At 37.9% G+C, this 23672-nt stretch overlaps 1 protein-coding gene across 1 annotated transcript in view; it reads right to left on the minus strand.

The window, feature by feature from the left end:
• dnah9 (dynein, axonemal, heavy chain 9) overlaps nt 1-23672 on the minus strand; it is a 117657-nt gene that overhangs the window by 6557 nt on the left and 87428 nt on the right. The window contains exons 61-66 of the mRNA XM_066704676.1: nt 20662-20855; nt 18752-18900; nt 17054-17181; nt 11423-11650; nt 7432-7623; nt 540-731 (exon numbers count right to left, since the gene is read on the minus strand). Coding sequence (XP_066560773.1) covers nt 540-731; nt 7432-7623; nt 11423-11650; nt 17054-17181; nt 18752-18900; nt 20662-20855 — 1083 coding nt within the window. The remainder of the gene's footprint in view (nt 1-539; nt 732-7431; nt 7624-11422; nt 11651-17053; nt 17182-18751; nt 18901-20661; nt 20856-23672) is intronic.

Raw genomic sequence — 23672 nt, forward strand, 5'->3', positions numbered from 1 at the left:
AGTTTTTCCAACGCAGACTGAATCAGCAGTGCAGCTTGGACTGCGCAGGTGGTGGAGAGATTGATTTTTATTTTCAGACAAGCCACATAACTGCAGGCATTCTCAATTGCGTCACATTGCCCAGAAAAGCAGTACAATCAATAAATAAATAAATAAATAACCAAAAAAACCTTGCACAACAGTGGCAGTTGTGTCTGCAAGGCCAAAAGCCTAAATGAGCACCACCTGGTCTGAATCATTAGAAAAGATCCCTTGTACTTTGAATATACATGCCACAAAAATTGGGATGGCTTTCTGTACAACACAGCTGGGTGCCACAAAATGGTAACGGCTCTAGATCTGACCTTCGAAAACAAGCCACGTCTGTTTTCCTATCGTAGCCCTTACTCTCTGATGGAGTTCTGAGCCGAGGCACTTTGGTTTAGAGGACTTATGTTCAATTGCACTGTGTTCTGCAAGAGTGGAAAATGGGCACCTTTCTCTAATAGATTACACACACAAAATTGACAATGGAGAAAGAGGAAACCTGAGCAACTTACCTGGTGGTATCCATTGTAGTCCATATTTCCAGGCAGCGGGAAACTAGGTGCTAGAAAGAGCTCTCCCTCCATCATCTCTGGCTTGATGTACTCTCCCAGGTAAGTCCTGCACAGCCGGCGGTCCCAGTCATCAGTGATGTGACCTCCGTACATGATCTCTCCAAAGAGGTACCGGAGATCATCGTATGGGACCTAAAATCAAAACGAACAAATAAAAAACCATTATGCACATTGAAGTCTTGTCATCCAGGAGAAGAGTTTGCTACCTGGAGGTACTGGGTTTAGTCCCTTATTGTGTGTCAGTTACCCAACCTGCACACAACATATCAACCATGTTAGTGTGTTATGAGATTGGTAGGCGAGTGAAGGTTTTGATCTGGTTCAGGCCCTAGTTAGTTAGTTAGTTATTTAGTTATTCAGAGCTCAACCGCCATCCCAGGCTCAATGATGAACACCTGAGCTGCAAATTAGTGATGAACCAAGTAAAAGAACAGAGTTGATAACATCATTAAAACCTTACGAGATCATAACTGGAGGGAAGGAAAACATGCCAAGTATTTAAAGTGATCTTTATACTTACTCCTGAAACAATTTCACACACTAGAGAAAACAGGCGTTGAGAACAATGTCATAATTCTAATCCTAATATAATTAAAGTTTTAACACCCTTTAAAACTAAATTCCTGGGGATCGTAGCATAATGCATGTGCAGAACAAAACAATCTTGATAAGTGTAATATTGATGAGGTAATGAATCATTTGCAGTCACTGCTAATTTCTGAGGTTTGGTAACAAGACTATAGCCACGGGAACAACAGCACTGATCAGCAGAATGTAGCATCTGTGCTCGAAGAAAAGTTAGTTATATAAGAAATTCCTACATTTCCCCGGCAGACTATCCCAAATGATTCATAGTATGCGGAATTGGACATGCTCTACTTGAATTGTTGTTGTTACTGCCTAGAATGATTTCCCTTTAAACATCAATCATAAAACATAAACATGAGCTGTTATTCTTCTTCTATCATTTAGTGAAATGAACACTGTCTAGTTACATATTGGTTATGGTAATTAGTGTAGGGAAGGCAGCGAGAGGCAGGTTCTCCCACTGTACCAAGATGGCTGACAAACACCACCTACCCACTGGCCATCACAGGGTGGTACTGTGCTGAGAGAGGCTTTTTTGAAAATAAATTGATTTTCTGACCTTCAGCTCGTGTGTCAGCACTATAGCCAAGCAGTGCACTTGTTCTCTAACAATTTGAGCTTCAAGGGTTTATTCCGCCTTAGAAAAGAGACCGAGGAAACCCCTTAGTGTGAAATTGACTGAAAACCTGCTGACTCCCTGCCTGGCTTTCAAGCTCCTTTTCAATTCAGGGACCAGCAATGGAAGGCCTGCTGTGTATGTCTCAGTACAAGGACTACTTCTTAAAATATGATCTAGTGCTGGAATTGTACATTCTGTTACCGCAAAAATCAATTAATGAACTTTGTCTACGTCTCTCGCTCCTGCTCAAAGCACTCTCCCCAAACCAGCTGTTAATGTGAATGGCTGTATTTCACCTGTACACACTGTTTGAGCATAAGGTCCCAGTCACCTATGGGTTTTCATTGATTCATTCAGTATCTATTGTTCGGTGACATGGTTTAAAGGATAAATTGACACCACCTCTGCAGTTCTGTATTTCACAATATGCAGTCTGCTCTGATTCTTCAACCCTGTTGTATCCACAGACATACAGCCCTCCTTGCGTGAAGACAGAACAAGACAGACACCCAAAGGTGTAATAATAATAATCTGATTCTGGGATTTGGTCAATTAGGTTTCATAGATCTTCTGTTTTTGCTGGTCGTAGATTAGCGATTGTCAATTTTTCCCATCAGTAAAGATTTATACTGATCACTAACCCCCTGTGCTGAAATGACAACAGTGGAACCAACGTATTTCCGACTGATCTATGTTTTAGTGCATGTTTTTCTACTGTTTTTGTTTGTGCTGTAGGCAGTCACGCACAAGGCTGAAATCCCGTTAAAAGATGTTAAAGGAGTTCAAAGCACTACACACCTGGGTTTTTAACAGCACTTGATCATTGGCCACCAGGAGCATCGCAAATGGGGTGAAAAGGGGGAATAAATCACCCAGCCCACGGCTTGACAGGGCCCCACTGTTGTGGGTTTACATAACTCAATAATGTTAATCTGTAAATTGATTACAATTTGTAATGGAATTGCTAATGTGTATACAACAACTCACTTTCTCTTAATAAATTGGTGCATACCTCTGCCCACCCTCATCCTCCCTATGGTAAATGGTTTGTCCCTCAATTGCACATGCAGACCAGAGAGAAAACTAAATTGTAGCACTGAAAGGTGAGAGGGGAAGATAGCAAACTGCCCTCCAACTGATGGCTGACAAGATGCCACTACCAAAAGTATAATCTAGTGCCCAAACAAATTTAACATAAAAATAAAACATATAAAATTAGGCAGAATGTTGGAAAACGATTATTGACACAATTTTTCCCATTACACAAGCTACTAGTTCTAGGTATGACAACGTTTATGCAATTAGCGGCCGCAGTTTTCTCCAGCAATTGCTGTTTGCTACTTGTGCACGGTGCAGAGGGCTATCCTAGGAAATAGGCTTTCTGTTGCCTTTCATGGTGGTATTTCTTGGTGATTTTTTGCTAATGTAGGAGACATCTCCTTCTACTGCCTCACTTTTTATTTATTTTATTATGTCACTCTGTCATAGTTTGCGCTTAGTTTCAAAACATCAGTCAATTTCCACCTTCCTCTGTGACAAACTGAGGTTTTGGATGCTAAAAAGAGGTAAAATAGACGTTTTATGTTTTATCTAAATACTGACAAAGTTTCGTGATGATTAAATTATTCAAAAGTAGTTATTTAATGCCTGAAAACATCCATGGTCAAACCAGCAAGCCAACAAATCTTTGAAAATGGCCATTCATTCTGTCCTGGTTAAACTATCACAGGTCCTTAAGTTGCGTACTAGCTAATACAGTTCTTGGTTCTTGGAGACTAGCTGATCCCCAGCTTTAGTACGGTACTAAGGATTAAATTTGTTATTATGTTCCCAAAAGGGAAGTGAAGTCAGTGAAGAGGGCCGGGCACTGATCTAGAATGACTAGATTGTCATTATGGGGTATACAGAACATCTGAGCGATTGTTTGCAGCATCTACAGAACGCTGGTACTGACATGCTAATGTTAATGGCAATGCTAATTGTGTTAAAATGTCAATGCCATATAACAACACCACCATATAATTCTACATTTATTTTTAGTAGCATAGTCAATAATAATTATACATTCACAAACAAAAATAATGCTGAAGAAGAAATTATAATTTAAACTCAAGACAATTGTATACAAAAATATATTTATGGCACAAAAATACATAACTAAGGCTAAATTGCATTTCCATTGCACATTTTTCTCCCAAACGAGATCCAAACCTATTATCCAGACTGAATTATATTAAAGAAAATAACAAATGTGATGCACAGGTGGTGTTTCGGACCCGGTGCCTCCCACACTGTATAGAGCTGCGGCTCCTAGCTGGAGCTCTCAACACTGAACCACAGCCCTGCCCTGGCACGGTATACTAAATACTTACATTATTGGCATACACTAAAATACGAAGTCGGCTACATACAGACCAATATTATATAGGCCTATAACTTCAGTCCCCGCAGCTTATTTCAATGAGTATTTAACTTGCGTACTTTAACTGCGTACTAACCACGGGATCATCTCCAGTGCTTTCAGTTTGTTGCAATTGACTTTTTTTTTTTCATATGTACTATTAGTAATGCCGCCTTAATACTTAATTCAATGTATTATTATCATCATCATCAAATTACCCTTACTGAAGTCTATTACCAACCTATATTAAGAACAATACACTAGTAATACACTTATTTTAAAATGTAGAGCATTTTTACCTGAAGGTTCAATTAATTAATTAGTAAATTAATGAATCAATTACATTAATTCCACTGTCTACCAAAAGGGTGACTGGCTCATTATTTTTAAGTGCTTTAGTCTGGTTTTGATAAAAGTATTTTTGATGTTTTCGATAACTTCTTTAATAATGAAGGTACAGGCATGGTTCTGGTATCAAATTTAATTTTTGAACCCTCTATCTGACTGCATCAATGGTAATTGGTGACATTTACAAATGTAGTCACATACCTACTACTGCTAGGAAAGCCGAGGATTTGATAGGTGAGCTGAGCAACAGGAGCTAGCATGTACTAGCTTGGGTTATCTTAGTTTATGGAATATCCCTGAGAGGGTGCTCTCTAAGTATATACGATAATAGCAAATTATCACGGCGAACAACAGGATTGTAGGCACTGTTTTGATCTTGTTATAGTACCAATGCTGACATAATTGAGGGGGGCCCAGACATCATATCTTTCAGGGGGTTCAGAATTCCTTGCGATGCCCCTGTTGGCCACTATTTTAGCCCTGCCTTAATGCCAACTTTATTAGTTATTTACTTGTTTTAACTATCTAGCAATGGAAACGTTTCAGATCACCAAGTAGTAGCATATTTACACCTTAACGGTAATTTGTCAACAATGGTACTTTGATCTAACCATCAATTGCTTTCAGCACCAATACAAGTATGGCAACAAGTATGACATATGCAACTGACAATAAGTCAGAACAGAAACGCTAAAGAGACATTTTAAACCAGTAATGTTAAGTTTCTTTTAAGAATCGATCGGACCACAAATTGAAAAGATTGATCCTCACTCAGTCAAATACTAAGGTCACAAAGATCCAAGAAGCAGGAACATTAAAGACTGTCATGTTAATCATGGGTCATTGATCTAGCAAACCTGCTGATTTTGTACGTTTGCCCACTGACAAAGAAATGATCAGTCTATAATTTTAATGGTAGGTGTATTTTAACAGTGAGAGACAGAAAAACAAGAAAAAAATCCAGAAAAACACATTTCAAAAAAGTTATAAATTGATTTAAATGTTAATGAGTGAAATAAGTATTTGATCCCCTATCAATCAGCAAGATTTCTGGCTCCCAGGTGTCTTTTATACAGGTAACGCGCTGAGATTAGGAGCACTCCCTTTAAGAGAGTGCTCCTAATCTCAGCTCGTTACCTGTATAAAAGACACCTGTCCACAGAAGCAATCAATCAATCAGATTCCAAACTCTCCACCATGGCCAAGACCAAAGAGCTGTCCAAGGATGTCAGGGACAAGATTGTAGACCTACACAAGGCTGGATTGGGCTACAAGACCATCGCCAAGCAGCTTGGTGAGAAGGTGACTACAGTTGGTGCAATTATTCGCAAATGGAAGAAACACAAAATAACTGTCAGTCTCCCTCGGTCTGGGGCTCCATGCAAGATCTCACCTCGTGGAGTTTCAATGATCATGAGAACGGTGAGGAATCAGCCCAGAACTACACGGGAGGAACGTGTTAATGATCTCAAGGCACCTGGGACCATAGTCACCAAGAAAACAATTGGTAACACACTACGCCGTGAAGGACTGAAATCCTGCAGCACCCGCAAGGTCCCCCTGCTCAAGAAAGCACATGTACAGGCCCGTCTGAAGTTTGCCAACATGATTCAGAGGAGAACTGGGTGAAAGTGTTGTGGTCAGATGAGACCAAAATCGAGCTCTTTGGCATCAACTCAACTCGCCGTGTTTGGAGGAGGAGGAATGACCCCAAGAACACCATTCCCACCGTGGAGGTGGAAACATTATGTTTTGGGGGTGTTTTTCTGCTAAAGGGACAGGACAACTGCACTGCATCAAAGGGATGTACCGTCAAATCTTGGGTGAGAACCTCCTTCCCTCAGCCAGGGCATTGAAAATGGGTCGTGGATGGGTATTCCAGCATGACAATGACCCAAAACACACAGCCAAGGCAACAAAGGAGTGGCTCAAGAAGAAGCACATTTAAGATCCTGGAGTGGCCTAGCCAGTCTCCAGACCTTAATCCCATAGAAAATCTGTGGAGGGTGCTGAAGGTTCGAGTTGCCAAACGTCAGCCTCGAAACCTTAATGACTTGGAGAGGATCTGCAAAGAGGAGTGGGACAAAATCCCTCCTGAGATGTGTGCAAACCTGGTGGCCAACTACAAGAAACGTCTGACCTCTGTGATTGCCAACAAGGGTTTTGCCACCAAGTACTAAGTCGAAGGGGTCAAATACTTATTTCCCTCATTAACATGCAAATCAATTTATAACTTTTTTGAAATGCGTTTTTCTGGATTTTTTTGTTGTTATTCTGTCTCTCACTGTTAAAATACACCTACCATTAAAATTATAGACTGATCATTTCTTTGTCAGTGGGCAAACATACAAAATCAGCAGGGGATCAAATACTTTTTTCCCTCACTGTATGTGTATGTATATATATATATATATATATCACAAAGTATTATTTTCAGGAATCCAGATTCCATTACACATGGGCTTCTGAAACTGACCTGTTAAAAAACAAAAAACCTGTTGAACTCATCCAGTGAAGGAATTAAGACTGTTTTACAAAATTGCACTCAATAAAGCTTACTTACACTTTCAATATTGAAGCAATTACTGCACAATTTCAATCCTATTGCACTTAAGACTAAATGAAAACTGCAGAGATATTGAGTTTGCAGTTTATTAAACTGGTCTGCGAGCTTGGGTTGATTGACAAGATGGATGGTTCAGTTATTTATCCCCTTAAAACAACACAGGATTATTTAATTACAAAAATTATACATTGCCTAGGAAAAGCAGAAAATGGCTTTTCTAAAGTGATATCAGTATGATCATAATGGTCCGCTTGATGATTAAAGTTGACAAGTCTTTCTCAGCATAGCTACCACTTGAACTGCCTCTCACCTTTGAGTTTGCCTCCAGATAGTTGTAGAGCACATTGACAGATATGGTGAGGTCTCCCGTGTTGAAGGGATAGGTCCTGTTCCAGCCCTGTGGTCCGAATTTGCGTCGTTCTGCCACCACAGCATGGAAATAACACAAGGCGAAAAGAATGCTTTTAAACTCATTCTCCCGAGTGCACATCTCCAAGGTGTCCTGTGACAAGAAACAAACAAACATTAAAAGGCAAATGAACACTGAAAATTGTTCAAATAAAAAAATAAAAAAAACATATCCAGGAAGAAAAGTCAAACAAGCGTTTTCTTTTAAACTCCACAATTGCTGTATGAATAACATAAAAAACGTGAAGAAGCTCATTCATTATCATTTACACTTGCTCCCATGATGTTGTCACTGTCATTTGTTTTCATTTTCAAAGCAGCTTTATTGCACTGCACACATCGCAAGACAGGGAGACGACCGGGCGACACTTAACGAATGGATTGGATTTTGTTTTAATTGACGAAGCTTGTCAGGTCTTCAACTTTTTGGAGTCTCAGAGGCTCATTATTTCAGATGACTTAAATAAAAATAAATGGCAGGGTAATCTCCAAGGGGGAACGCTTAAATAGCCATGCCAATAACCCTGTGTAAAATGTTTACTCCGCTGTAAATTGGGAGTATAAATTCTATTTAATCCTCACAGTGTCAAGAAGCATTGTCTTTTTTTAAAGGCCCGTTTTGTTTTACTCCTTGAAGTACTCAAGAACCGGCTTAGAAACGTCAGTAAAAGCCTAGGTGTTTTGCCTTGACTTTGACATATTCATTTTCTCAATGGAGTTATACTGAAAACAGCTGCTAAATAGCTTGCCATCAGTTCGTTCTTCTGATTTTCCTGCCTAACAGTGGCTTATTGTCTCACAGCAGGCCTTGTGATCCTCAGTGAGTCCCGCAGATCAGCAGAAGCAATAAACCTCTTTTTAGTAGCACAGGCAACAACAGCAACAACAACAAAAAAAACAGCTAACTACAGAATCTTACAGGAAATCAAGTCAACAAAAAACTCAAGGCATTATGTTGTGGTGCAAATGCTGGAATATGGTTCTATGTTTAACTGGGCCAGTTCATGCACCAATTTACTACACAGGCCGTCTTTGCAGTAAGATTTTTAAGGAATGGAGAGGATACAATAACTGTAAAGTGGGAGGAGCATTACCACTTAAAACTGGTCACCGCCAAGGAAGAGCAGTAACGTTGTGTGCAGACGCAACAGGTGGTGGTGGCGATTTGGCGATATTTAGACAGAATTAAACCAAGAAATTAAACTCTGGCATGATCTTCCGCCAAACTGTCCTCAACCAGATAGAGTAAAATACAAAATAGATTGAAAGGATTACAGTGGGAAAAGATGCATTTCGAGCATGTCATGGTGTTGAAACCATCTTGGTGACGATAACTTGAGGGATGAAGGGATGAAAGGACGGAAACTTTTAGCGAGAAGGTTCAAGTCTCTGCAAAAGCAACAGGGCCACGACGAGCCATGTATTTTAATGTTATCTTGTTCGCCATCATGATTACATTCTCATTGTGGATGGGCCATTTTCATCAAGACGACAGCTTATGTAGATGGAAAATGTGATGATTCAGCTGCAAGTGCCTGCCACTCTGTATTCTTAAAATGTAATATCCACTTTACATGAAACAATCTCATTAAGATTTCACTGAATCCCCTTTTTTTCGATCTTGATTTTTGAAGACCTAAAAAACTGATTATTGAAGTTGTAATAAGCTGCGTGTAGAAAGAAGCAGAGAAGCAGTACCATTCTGTCAATTACGCAGCATAATCCTCATTTTCGAAAAAAACACTTCAGCATCTGAACTCATCCATCTCTGCATTAGGCAATTTAAGGAGAGCAGGCTTCACTATTTTTTCCTAATAACTACGCTTCAAACATGCATGTCATCTATTCATTAAAAAAGGATAAATACGGACACGAAGCTGCACTGTTCTTTATAGGTTTCATTTCCTTGATTGTCGTGGGTCACAAATGGACACAAGAAAAATATATGAACTCAGTCTTCCAGTCTTATCCTGTGAAAAGGTCAATATAAAACTGTCTATATTTGTGTGGATGAATGAGGGATTATTTTAGAGAAGAAGGGGGATGAGGCAGTTATCATCGCATTGATTAGCTATCAAAGTGTTAGCTTGACTAGAATATGTATCTTTTTTTTTTAATATTCTGTTAGGCACATTGGTCCTCTTTGATTGTTGTAACATCGGGAAGCACACCTCTATCTAGATAGAAAGATAACAATCATGGGAGTTTAAATATAAAAGGGGTTGTAAACCAGCTTTAAGGTAATGGTTTTGCAGGCTTGTCCGATAAGACGTAGAGTGTAGAATTACGATAACAAGGCTGATAACGCCCACACATGTTTCACTGAAAAGTTGCCAAGAAACAAAAAAAAAAAAAAAAAAAAAAAGGAAAAACAACTGGGACCTGAGAATCTCACCTCTATCCAGCAAGCTTTCATTGATTTAGACATCTCTGATTGCAATACAAATATGGACAATATGTAATATGGACAGAATGCAAAGAAGGTTTATATATATATATATATATATATAAAGACCCCTCTGGGGAATTCATAACTTATTTCTGCACTTAACATCGGCATAAACTCATGCTTCTTAAATTGCTTGCTGTGTGTTTTACTTACTGGGTGTTTTGGTGTGAGGAAACAAAGACTGTCAAACCTTTGCCCCCCGTTTTGTACATGTTACAAATCAGTGTCTCTTGTTACGTAGGAGTTCTAGCAAAAACAGGGGAATACTTGGCAATAGAATAAATCAAGGGTCTCAGGGGGAGTCAACATACATACAAATTACCACATACATTTAAAGGGTCTGCTATTAAATAGTGAAGCTCTTCAATCGGCCACAAAGCACTGGATATTGGAATGCATCAATTCAAATGCTTTTCTATTGTTGGATGCTTCAGAAGCGCCACCGTTATAATTACTTTCCATCTCTTTCCAGCACAGACTAAACAAAACACATCCTGTTTGGTGTTTGCTTATTTACACAACACGGTGTGGCTTATGTTATGTTTTTGCACAAGACAGCACCTTCTGCGTAGGTGTGCTGTATGGAAGTATCGTTTACTTAAAAAATGCAGATCATTTAAGATCATTAAGTGGCACATTTTTGGATGTAAATTAAAATCACATTTAAAAGAGCTATTCCCCTTCACCTGGAGGAGTAAGTGTCTTTAAATGACACTTCACAAAATTTTACTACCCCCATTGGTTTTTATTTTTATGATCGCTGTGAAGTTCTAAGTGGATTTGGATTCATGAGCTCCAGACTACATTTTAACTCAATCATCATAATGCGAGTAGAATGGCCGGCTTCAAGCTTCCTCATTTAACTGATGAGATTTTACAAAACTGAAAAAGCTTCCTGAACCATTAGCATTCCTTTTGTTCACAGGTCCCAACTGTTTTGGTTCACGTGGACAATGCACTGTTACACAGGCGAGTCTCTGGGAATATGAGAGAATATTAAACAACGGGACAGACTGGATAAAAAAAAAAGATCCTTGAAACATTACCCCCCCAATCTCAAGCTACAACAGCTGGTAGAAGACATATGCAACCTTCTGTTAATGCAGCTGCAAGACAGGGCATCGAAAAATGAAGGTCAGCATTGAGGGTGAGAAAGCATGCTCACACGGTGTAGTCCCACAGGTGAAGGAGCTATGCAAGCTGGAGAAATTGCTAACAGTGTACGAATGCATCAACAGACAGACACTATGTGATAAGCTGGCTGTGTAATTACGCATCGGCTCCAGGCACCCTGCACAGCGACTGTGTTCACAGAATGAAGTATCCATTTTAAACTGCAAAATGACCCCCCATCCCTTCTTCTCTAAACGTCAAACTCAAGCGTGAGGCAATTGTGATGCCCAGTCATGCTCTTCTGTCACTTTCTTTCAGGTTCCGGGCCTACCTGATTGAAGTTGTCCAGGGCCTTGTGCAGGTTTGCGTGCATGCCAGTCGGCGGCTCATTGGTGATTTTGATGGAGTTCTCCAGGATACCCTGAGGAATGATGTGAGCGTCAGCAGTGCCGGCGGGCTCAGCGCTGATGAAGACGCGGAACTCCTGGTTGCTGCCCTCGCTGTGCTGCTCCAGCTTCTTCTCCAGGGTGCTCAGCCATTTGGCCACCAGATGGATATTCTAGTAGGAACAAATGGACAGGGTGTGCTCAATGGCCAGGGATGAGATTGACAAGCATGAATACATTTGCTAGGAGGGAGGGCATGAGGGAGCAAGAAGGAAGGCAGAAAGAAAGAAAAAGAAAGGTTTTTAAATGTAATTTAAAATGTAAAGACAATGAAAATTGAAAATTGAATTGAAAATATATATTTTTATTTTTATGGTATGATCAACAGCCTTTATTGATCCACTGCTGGCCTCCCCAAGATGTTTCCATTTCTTTCAATCTACAGTGCCTCTTTTCCATGTCACACCTGCAAATCGTCTTACAAATCTTTTGTTCTTATAAGATAATCACAACGTGTTCTATATTCCAGTAATACTATATAAATAAAACTAAATTCAAATGCATACAAGCAAGTTATATGGCACTACATAAGACAGATTTAAACTTGGCTTTGACAAGGATCTGATCCTGCCTGGTCTTTCTCAGGAAATAGAATTTGAAATGTTATTTGGTAAAATAATGATTATTCACCTTAAAAGCAGTATTCCAGTTTTCATTTTGTCTATAAGTTTCCTGAGAATGAATCGCCAAGCCCATAAAACCACTGATACCTATATCATCTTTACATGTGAATAGTAGAATTGTTCTTCGAGATCAAAATGATAGACATAATTAAAAATCTCAAATTAGTTTCATATTTTGATTTGATATTTTAATCAGGGTTTCACAGGCGATTTCTATGAGGTGTTGCTTCAGAAAAACAATCTCATTTGCATCTTAATACAACAACAAAAAAAAAGACCTTGAGATGACGTTCAACTCACAGTCTCTGAAATTAGATTGCGCTCATTTTACTAATGCAATAGAATTTCTTGTGGAAGGGTTCAGTAATCTTGAACACGTAAGGAGAATTAAGTAGCTACATCTTGATTAACACTGAGCCACAGAGTGACAAGTTGACTATTGTTTAATTTAAAAACAAAAAACAATTTACACTGCTGAACAAAGAGGCGGCGGGGGTTAGTGAATAGAGATGTTAAAAAAGGTTAAACTAGCAGATCACAAAGGTCACTGAGATACCTTGATGTGCATCTAAAAAAACCTAAATTTTAAAAAGATTTGTTTGCTATATGCATACTGCAGATACTAGGAAAAATAGTTAGTGGAAACCTGCTCTAAATATGTGTTATAGGTTTACTTTAATTTGCAATTCTTAATTTACTCATTGTCAGTTTAATCAGAGGAATGCACAACATGCACAGTATGAAGTAAAACTGCTGCAGAGATTGCTCCTTACTTAACAGCTAGGACATGTATGGAGAAGGGGGAAAAAATTACCCAAAAACTTCTTGAAAAAAGTGTACACACAAATTAAATTGCAAATAGGTTTGTCTAAAATTGGCCACTTGAGAAAATTCCTTCCACTTTCATGTGATAATGCAACTAGTCAAGCCTTGATATTCCTAAAGGTTGCCCATTTGGAAATCTAATTAAGAGACTGTGAAACGTAGCAGATTAATTCATAAGATCTACAAGCTTTTCATCTTCTGAGGTTTCCATTCAAATCTGCTGTGAGACTGAAAGTTTACTCGGCTAAAGTTTAAACTCATAAATCCTAATATCGGGTGTTAAAAGACCACGCAATAACAACACCCTTTTGTGTACTTTTCTCAATCGATATCAATACTTGTGAGCAAATATTCCTTGACACGGAGATTAAATTCTCTCACACACACACTCCAGTTCACAGATCCTTTATACTGTAAAGTAAAGTAAAAACATTCACACTTATTTCTTATGTAGTTTAAAAGTCAATTGAAAACCTGGTGCTACAAAAGATGGCATGTAAAAATGACTGGATTGCGATCAGATACCATACATTTGTTTAGATTAAAAATGGTATAAAAGCTAATTTATTTTCCACCAAAAACATCCTCAAGTTTAAATAAAATGGCTCATCACGTAGTAAAGTCAACAGGAGGAATTAAGTCAGTCGATAAAGTGCCTGACCTTTCTTCTTAATGGACTTTATTTGCTTTGTTTTGGACATGAAGTCATAAGTTTTGAGCGACATTAACATAGAAGAAATCCTACAGAGGTCTAATTCCTTTCATGTTTTATACTGCTCTTTTTATGACATGGTTGGGCCGTGTTCTCTTTGAAGCCCATTCTGTTGCACTTTTATGTCAATACTGTATGACAGCCAATGTTAAATGAGGTCTAGCAGTAGGACATCAGACAGCTATTAAATGCTTAACTGTGATACTAGGTCCTTTGGATGATCTATAATCAATAAAGAGAACATAACAATTGTATAAAATGAAAACCGAGATCCAAGTTCAATAAATGTGGACACTTGTATAACAAAACAAAACCTCCATTATAAACACAGTGCTGTAACCACACATTTGGGTCAAGACATTTTCTAGGTTCAAGGTACAACATAACCTTGATTTTCCGTACACACACACATGGGAGACATGGTGGGGAGTCTGAACAAGCATGAGAAATCCTCTGGAAAATCAATCAAGCCCTTGCTCTGGGACTTTGGCATTTGCAGAACAAAACAAACAACTGTGTTGAAGACACATGAAAAGTAAAAAAACAAACAACAACAAAAAAAGACATATGAAGTAATGTACTTGTGGACTTGCTGAGAGTTTTAGGATTTTTTCATATTTGTTAACACCGTACTACTTGTTCTACAATAAGACCGGCTTTACATATGTGGCCTACTTTCCCCTGGCAGCATTCCACTGACAATTGACAGTATATGGATCAGTTTTTAGGGAATCGGGACTACTTACTTTGGTAATGGTTGATAAACTAAACTGCAAGAAAGTCAATTCTACTCTCTTGTTTTATTCAACAACCACCATTATGCACGAAACTGCCACTGATTCCCTCTACCATCACCCAGTGTTCATTTGACATCCAGAAAGTCAAACTAGCAGCTTGAGCATTTAAGGATCTGTTTCCTTAAAACCTCCCGTCAACAGCCCCAGGTAACACAAAATCAGGAACTACATGAAACAATATTATATATATATATATATATGTTTTTCTGTTAAACTACCTCAACCTCACAATGAAGAAATATTGAAGACTAACATACACATTAAGGCCGATATCTATTAGAGGAGTTTTTTGTTTTTTTTAAATCCCCTTAATCTAATGTTATTTTATTTGCGTTGCTGTGTAGTTGAGAAATAGCTGCTGTGCGTTGCTCCGGGGCCTGAAAATACACTTTCTGTTCAGTGCAGGCTGCTCAAGGGAATACAAGTTCAGTAAGTGTAACAGGCCTGTATTTATCATTTTTGGCTTTGAAAAATACACAACATTCAGACGAAGATTGGAGCACAGGTAGTTACTGTACTCCATTGATGCGAAAATAGGAATTAAATGAAAAATGGCACCAGTTAATGAGGGGTAGAAAATGGCATGAGTAAAAGTTACAAAACCATAAACAAGTTAAAAAAAAAAAAAAAAAAAACTACATCTGTCAGTGCAGAAGAATAGATTTACCCCCAACACCCTCCAATCTGGCCTGCAGTAGGCTAATTAGTAATCTTTCAATCTCCCAAATTAACTTGTCCTTTAAATACATGAGACTGCAGAGAGACCTATTGTACTGTCAAGGTTAAATATAGACATATTCCTTTTTGGAAGGCTCCAGCACACAGACAAATTTAAAGGCCAGATCAGCAGTTATCCAAAACGATGACATCTAAGAAAGTACCTTTCAATTACAAAAACAATGACAAAATACAAAGAAACGTTATCTCTGTAGGATCTAAAGCAACTCCTAGCTTACATGCATTATGGCAACTGAAAGTAGCACAAATATATTTAAAATAATACTGAATTATCCGTATCATAGGTAAATTACATGTAGTTTACATTTCTACACACTCGGCCTGGGTTTCTTACTTTAAAGTCAGCATGCTCCAAAAAAGAATGTGCCACTTATAGAAACTATTATAGCTCAAGATAACAATACTTCATTTTTGGCTGCTCCCTTGAAATTCACCTTAATAAGAGCTGACAATTACAGATTTCAGAAGTGGGTTACCAAAGGATAAAACTGTTCTTTTTACATGTGACCACAACACCATGCACAACAGTCTGAGATCTCATACTCGTGCTGCAATAGTTTCTGATCTATGGAGTGGCCTTTTGTCACATGATGATAAAACCAAGGAAATTAATAAAAACAGCAACATGATTTAATTAAGATCACAAGAAAAGTAAAGAGTGACTGTGCTCTAACAATTATTATACAAAAAGGATGTCTTTGAAAATCACACTGGGAACTCAGTAGAGGATTTTTTTTTTTTTTTTTTTTTGGTTATCCAAAGGAAAATCAATTTATTCGCCCCCCTGTGTTTGATTAGAGCAGACGTCTGTGCCTCATCTGTATTAATTATCCTTCAATGGTGGAGAAATTTCTGTGACCCCTGAGATCTAGAGCAACACTTCCACTAAATTCATAACTGAAAGCAATGAATCAAGAAAAGTGCTTCTCTCCAGTCCAGATCCAGAGTCTCAGTGCTGATGAAGCCGATCGGCTCAAGCTGGCACAGCAAACGTATCGATTGCCTTTATTATGCAAGGTAAAGGTAATTAAACAACTGCTTGTCTTTGCAGTCCAAGTCCTGAAGTGCAGATTACAGATTTACTAATTGCATGATTTACAATACCTGGGTCTCTTGTGTTTTGTGTTGCCATCCATATCTATCAATAGAAATCATTGAGATTCTATGCAACACTTCTCCCAGGCGCCCCTACCTGAATCCCATGTAGTCTGCAATATCTCCAGTGCAGTCTCTAATCCCCGCCTTTCTAATTTAAAGATTGTTTTGAACAAGCCTGGAGTCAAAGGCAGAACACAGCTGAACAAGCTTTTAATAGACATCAGTCAAATTTCAAAGCAAACATTACCTACTTGTGCTCAATTACTTTAATGTACAAACACACAGAGAGATACGCCGGGGGTTGAATTAGCCACAACTGGAATTTAACCACCCCCTACAAATGCTGAGGACTGCACCAGGGATTATTTCTTAAATCATGGCCAGATTTAGCACAGATATCTTTTTAAAATGCACATAATACCATGTTATGCTTTTAAAGTTTTTGTTACATTATAAAATCCAAGAGTAGTGCAGGGCTAAGAAATTCAATTAAAAAAAAAAAAAGATTGAAGACTAACTTTTTCTACATTAGTAGGACCAATTTACTTAAATTTAAAGTATTATAAAAGTATGATCAATATTCTAAACATGGTATAGTACTAGAGACCACAGTTGCATAGAAGAAATCCTTTTCCATTTCCTTCTATTATAAACGTGTATGTTAAAAGTTGTAGCATCATCAAAGCAAAAAAAAAAACAGTTCTAGCAGGTCATGCAGTGTACCTGTAAGATCACCCAGTGTCCTTCCTTGGCTGCCAGGTCCAGGGCTTGCTCTGCCACCACTTCCTGCCCCTGTCCCAGGGAAACATTGTGGAAGTTTCTGTTGTCAAAGGTGTAACCCAGTTTTCTTCCTGAAAAGAGAGTCAGCTATTAATAATTGTGTGAATACATATGCTCAGATAGATAGCCCAGTAAAGCAGAACTCTGCCAGGAATGCTCAAGGCAGAGTTGATGGAATTCATTTAAATGTAATCTTCTCTGTTCTCATACAATTGCTGCTAATATATTATTATAGTAACATTTATAGTAGTATTTCCCCTTGATTCGCTTACTTTGTTATAATTTGAACTTAGAGCTTTACTTAGCCACCATTCTATACCTATTATATTCATATTCTATATAATTCATGATGCTTACAATGGCTGGAGTTTGCCTGTCTGTATAAAATATATCAGGATATTTTTCAAATTGTGTGGGTGACTGGTCTCCTGGAACTGATGGGGGAAATGATTAGCAAAATTATTTTTTAAAAACAACTGAAAAACACTGGTGAAAATATTGTATATCTTGAAATATAGTGCATCTTGAGTGTAAATAGTCAGGGATACAATTGTAATTTCTACTTTTACTGTGTAACAAATAAGAAGATAACACAGCACATTCTAGGCAAAATAAATTCGACCTATATAAAACATAAACCATCAAACCTTTGAAACAACAATACCACAAGTCGTCACTACTGAAAACAAAACAGTTGAATCTGTCGTCTAAATTAATATACAAAATGCCTGCTGCAAAAGTGATCTGTGTGCAAGGCATCACACAGGAGAAATGAAACAGACTTTTGACAATTTAGGTCACACAGTAGTTGTCCATTGAGCAACACGATCAATTTATGCTGCTTCTAAGGTTTTGTTTACAGACTACCTCTGATGTATCAAATTGAGGCCAAAATACTTTTAAAGTATTAGCAGACCTCACTGTGTTTGTCCCCGAGTCACACGTAATCAATTGTCACACTCCTTTGGGACTTTATTACTTCGAAACAGAAGCTGCACGCAAGCATATGAAATTACATGCAAGGAGTGTAGCTTTCTGGTCCACGTTGAGAGGAAGGCAGGAGTTTGGAATGCTAGTAATATATTGCTAACCATTGTGAAGCCGCTCAGTTGTTGAGCCTTTAAAAATTGGGGACACTTACAAGTATCTGACAGTATTATGATTTCAGAAAGTTTGGCACATTGACAGCTGTAGAATGAAGAATCAGTCCATTGGCAATCAAACACCCGAGCATGACTCTATTTGAATATTTCTACTGTTTTCTTCCCCAGCTGAATCAAAATTAAAGCTTTAATAAGCCATTAATGAGATTATAGTCGTCGAGTACCCAGCAAAACACTGCTCAATAATGCCAAGATTAACTGTTTGGGAGGTCCTTGGCAGGCTGTATCTGATCTCCATTTACAGAGAGATAAATCCTTTACAATAATTATTTTCAATCAGCAACACGCCTCAGGTTGGGAAACTTGCATTGCACAAAGATAGCCAGTGTCTTGTCAAACCTTTAGAAAAGGAAGATCTCTACATTACTGGCAACACAGTGAATGTTAAGCAGCTCTGTAAGTTACACAATAGCAAAATGCTAGAGTAAGTAAAAACCAAATGCCATTGGGCTACTTTCTACAGGATTTGTGACATTACCATGTTTCTCAACATCCTTAAGTGGGTCAACGCCAGGAGACAGAATGAAGAACATAGGAGTGGCTGCTCCAGATTCTTCAAATGAAGTGGCAAAGTCCAATGATCTGCTAGCCACATACATGCTGCCCAGCTTTTCTTCGACAAAATCCCTGGGGAGATAAGAAAATGCTTATTTTAAGCCTGCCTTGTTTGTTTTGTTGTTGTTTTTATTAATGTTTGCTTTGTGGAAATGTAAATAACATTTGAAATTAAAATTCAATTTTCTCACTTGTGACAAAAAGTCTCCCTTATATAGTCTCCCACAAATATTCCTTGAAAGCCATTAAAAACGTATCATGATGATCTAGCAAGCCTACTGACCATCTTGCTGATGTGGACTGAAGTAAAAAGATGATCTTCCTTTAAAAGCAGGTGTTATTGGGATTCAATGAGCTGATAATCATGGATATTATAAACATGTACCAGTGCTTAAAAAAACAAAACACATAATAATAATAAAAAAATGACATGTAAGTAGATACATGCACATATACATAAGAGTGCATCACAAGTACAAACCCATATGTATGTACCTCCAATGCTACTCAGTTGTCTAGATTTAATCAATCAACAGTTTGGTCAATTAGAAGAACCAGGTCTAATTATATTTTCAAACAAAATAAAAATGTGCTTTGAGGGCTTCTGACTATAGCTTCAAAGAGATAACACTCAACAGCTGAAATAATCAGATGCCCAGATGTTCAGTTACACCACTAATGAAGAACTGAAGAATATATTATCAGATCCATGGAGCTGGAAGGCTACAGTATCCCCATTTCCCACATATCTTCTGGAAATAAATGTTAAATGAGTATTTTAGAAGGTATCTTGCCAACTGTTTCTTGTGAACTATCACTGTGTTCCTGCTGTTAAGGCTTTTCCATCCACTGGAATTAACTTGTGGCCTCTTCCTATTCACATTTCATAAAATATGGTGGATAAATAAGAAAGATGCAATAAAGCATTAGGTTACTAGAACTTAATTAAAATCAAATACATATTTAAGAAAATGATTTGGATTAAGGTCCTTTTAAAGACTAACATTTGGTAGGATTAGTTTGGGAAAAATATTAGGTTTAGGGTATGAGTTTTGAGGAAACATTTTGGGTACAGAGGGTAATGTAAAGTGATTAGCTTCTGCCCCATCTGACTGGGGTGTTCAGGTTGAATTGGAAAGTTGAGTAAGTAAATTCTAAAAGCTCTATAAATAACAAATACAAGCCCAAACACCCATCTATCCCATCAATCCATTTTCGAAACCGCTTATCCTGGCGAGGGTCGCGGGGATGCCGGAGCTGATCCCAGCAGGCATAGGGCGCAAGGCAGAAGCCCAAACACCCAAACAATGTTAATGTAAATGTAACCATCTGTAACCCTTATCCAATATTATACATAACCAGATCCATCTTAAAATCTAAACTCAACTGATACACCTATTTTAAGAGTAAGGTTGACTTTGCAAGGTAAGGATTCACATTAGAGGTTAGTGCAACAGCTATATCAGAGAATAAGCTGTTGGTGGGTCTCTTAAGATTCAGTTAGATTGTACATTAAGAGTGAGAGTTTGTATTAGGTTTACATTTGCTTTGAGGTCAGAGCTGTTGCTGGAGTCAGTGCTCTGATTGTTTTGATGTGGAGAACAATTAAAGAAGGGATTGCTCTGGGCATTAGATTGGAGTTGTTGTCGTGTTGGATTAACCAATCATTTCTGGAAACAACCGTGAAGTGTGGGCACCTCCACCCTACACAGGGAAGATAGCACCAAGAGAGAGTTTCAAACATGCGACTGAACTTTTCCATTTTGAGTGCCAAAGAACCCTGTTGCTTCAGAGATGCTGTAAATGTTGAGTTTACACAGCAAGCGTTCTCACCTGACAGCGTATGTCATTCGGTCGGGACGCAGGGCTCTCATCATGCAAAGCCTCTGAAGAGTAGTTTTGTTCTTCCACTCCTGAGGGAATTTCTCCTTCTCAGGGCATTCAGACTCCACAAACTTCTTCCAGCGTTTGGCAGATCCTTCAATGTCACGATCTAGGTTACGGAATTCCTCCATAGCAGACAAAGCCTGGCAAAACAACAAAAAGACGCCAAAGTATATCAAACGCTGACCCCAAACTATTATTTTGTACAAACAGGGTTTAGAAATGGTCGGTCAAGTGGCTACTAAGTCTAGCATCACAATACATTGCAATCTACCAAAACAACATCACATTCAGAGCATTTCAGAATGTTTTTCTTTTCCACTCGCACATGAATAAACAAGCTGGTTTACACACAGTGGTGTAAGAGCTCAGCATTTACAATACTTTTTGTTCTTGCAAATTCCAGTTTCACTGGGTGTTAAGCATTACTTATGACACAACTGCTAAGTTACAAAGTACAGCAAATATATTGTAAAAAAAACCCGAACAGACACAAACAGCAGAAAACAGAACACAGTGAGACAGGCATGTAATACGAATCCCAAAGGCATGCAAAGTAAGATGATGTACCATTATTATTTTTTCCAACTAGTCCCCTTTACACATAATTTGTTATCAGATTAATGAACAGGATCTACCAAACTTTGGAATTCAGTAACAGTCAATTTATCTCAGTGATATTTGACTGTGCTATGTTTGATGTGTAATAAGTTGGAACAAAATTTGGAAGATGCTGAGGAAAGGAAGAAATGCTGAAACGAATAAGAAAAAAAATACCATATTTAGGGTAAATTTGCAAAACTATATTATTTGCTTTATTTCCTTTCGTCTGAAAGTGCTGAATACACATTCCAGTTCTTTCATAACCCAAAATATAAAATCTGCCTATGCTGCAAAAATGCCACATCCATTTATTGTGAGTTATATTGCTTGCTTTATGGCATTCTTATCCTCGGATCTAGGGACAACACTGCCACGATGCCTATCTTCACGGCTTACTTTTTGTGTCTAGCTTGAAGCTCCTGAAAGCTGGCAAAGCTGTTTAGCTTTTTCTTGTAACACATCACTTATTAATTTAAAGGATGCAACACTGGTCCTGAAGTCTTTCAAATTAGAAAAGATAATTTAAATGCATCTCAGTTTCCCTTAGTTCATTTAGTGTATTAATTAATGCAAATGTTTTTTCCCAGGTAGTCAGTAGTTGTCTGATATTTAATCACTAACAACATGTCTTTTTTTTGTTTTTAATTGTTTAACTATTCAACCATTTGCATCATGTTTTCATGCTGGGGATTCCAATTGTTTGTTGAGGATATTCATGGCTGATTGTTTCTTTTTTTTTCCAGCCAAATGAACTACACGGCACTGAATAAAAAGCACTTTGTTTACAAACTGACACCCAGAGTCAAATAGCAATTCAATTTTAAATTTTTCTTTGAAGAATAAATCAAGCTGTGCAATTAAGAATCCGTGATCTGTGAAAATAGCTGAGTGAAAGGGGCACTCAACCTGATATTGTGCTGGGTTGTACGGTTATATACATCATATAGCAAAAGTACCGGAACAATACTCCATTTAGTGGTAACAAATACAGACTGGGAATGGGTGCAGTGTGATGCAGAGGAACCAGTTGTGGTGACTTAAACCATTTCCATGGCAAATAGCAATTGTTAAGGTGCGTCTGGAAATGTGTCTACTGGTTGCAGGATATTTGCGATAACAGGATTTTAGTTCAGAGGAGCAATAATGTGCGAATACACTGAAACAGCTACAGTGGTTTTGAGATGAGCACACAGTAGGCTGTAGAACAGTGAGGATATGTCCTGTGAACATCTAGGGCATTTAATTAAAACAAATAGGATAAAGAAGAAAAAATAGGTCAATGTGATAATATATCTATTTCTTTCTTCATGTAGTATTGTATTTCATTGTATTTTATTATTTCTGGGTATGGAAGCAAAATCAATCAGACACTCATGAGATTAATACATTCTCTGAACTGTGCAAGTTATTTACTGAATTCTTCTTCACAAATGGAGTAATGCTGCCCAGAATAAACACAATTTTCTTCAATGATTCTGTAAGGAATTACTTGGGTTTCATAAGGAATATGGGATTCATATATTTACAGTTTGTGCTTTTCAGTTCTGCATTTTGTAGTTGAACTAATTTATGATCAGTGATAGAAATGTCATTATGTAGCCTTATAAAGCTATTCCTGCCAGAAATAAATATAATGTTTAAATTTCCTTCCTTCTTTCTGGCTATTTATTTTCCTTTTCATTTCAAGCTACACTAACCTTGGCGATTCTCTCTGCTTACTGAACTTGTCTCCCAACATTTGCTTTTTATATATCTAGCAGCATAAATAACATAATCAGAATATAATTATCATCAGTCATGCTAATTATAACAGCAAACATATAGGACATAAGCAATTAAGCTGCTTCTGCAGAGATATTTGCAAACAGTTTCATGGAAAAAAAAAAATGTGGTGTGAAATGCCTTTAAGATGTCAACAGTGTGGCGTGACAATGTGACGAGTGCGTCTCACTGACTGGCTTTACCGTTACCTGTTAAAAGATAAAGATACAACTCAAAACAGACAAACAGGGAGATGCTAATAGTCTTACAAAGGTATGTGCCTGGACTTAATCCAGGAGCACATAATAAAGGACGGAGATTGAATTACCTGGGTCCCTGTGAGTTGTGATTATGTAGAAGCCACAACAATAACATCTGAGTTCTTAAAGGCTCTGAATATGATAAGCACATATATTGGGGACTTTTTGTTATGGAGGAACAGCAAAGGAAACTTAAGTCAAAGCCAAAAATCACACACTCACACACAAACACATAAATCACTTCCACCAGAAAAAAGTTAAATTAACCTTGACTTTGGGAGAACTCACATTTCAGGGTCTCACATTCTTATGATTTCAATATCTGCAAAAGAGACC

This window comes from Amia ocellicauda, chromosome 5, assembly GCF_036373705.1.
Source record: "Amia ocellicauda isolate fAmiCal2 chromosome 5, fAmiCal2.hap1, whole genome shotgun sequence".
Taxonomy (NCBI): Eukaryota; Metazoa; Chordata; class Actinopteri; order Amiiformes; family Amiidae; genus Amia; species Amia ocellicauda.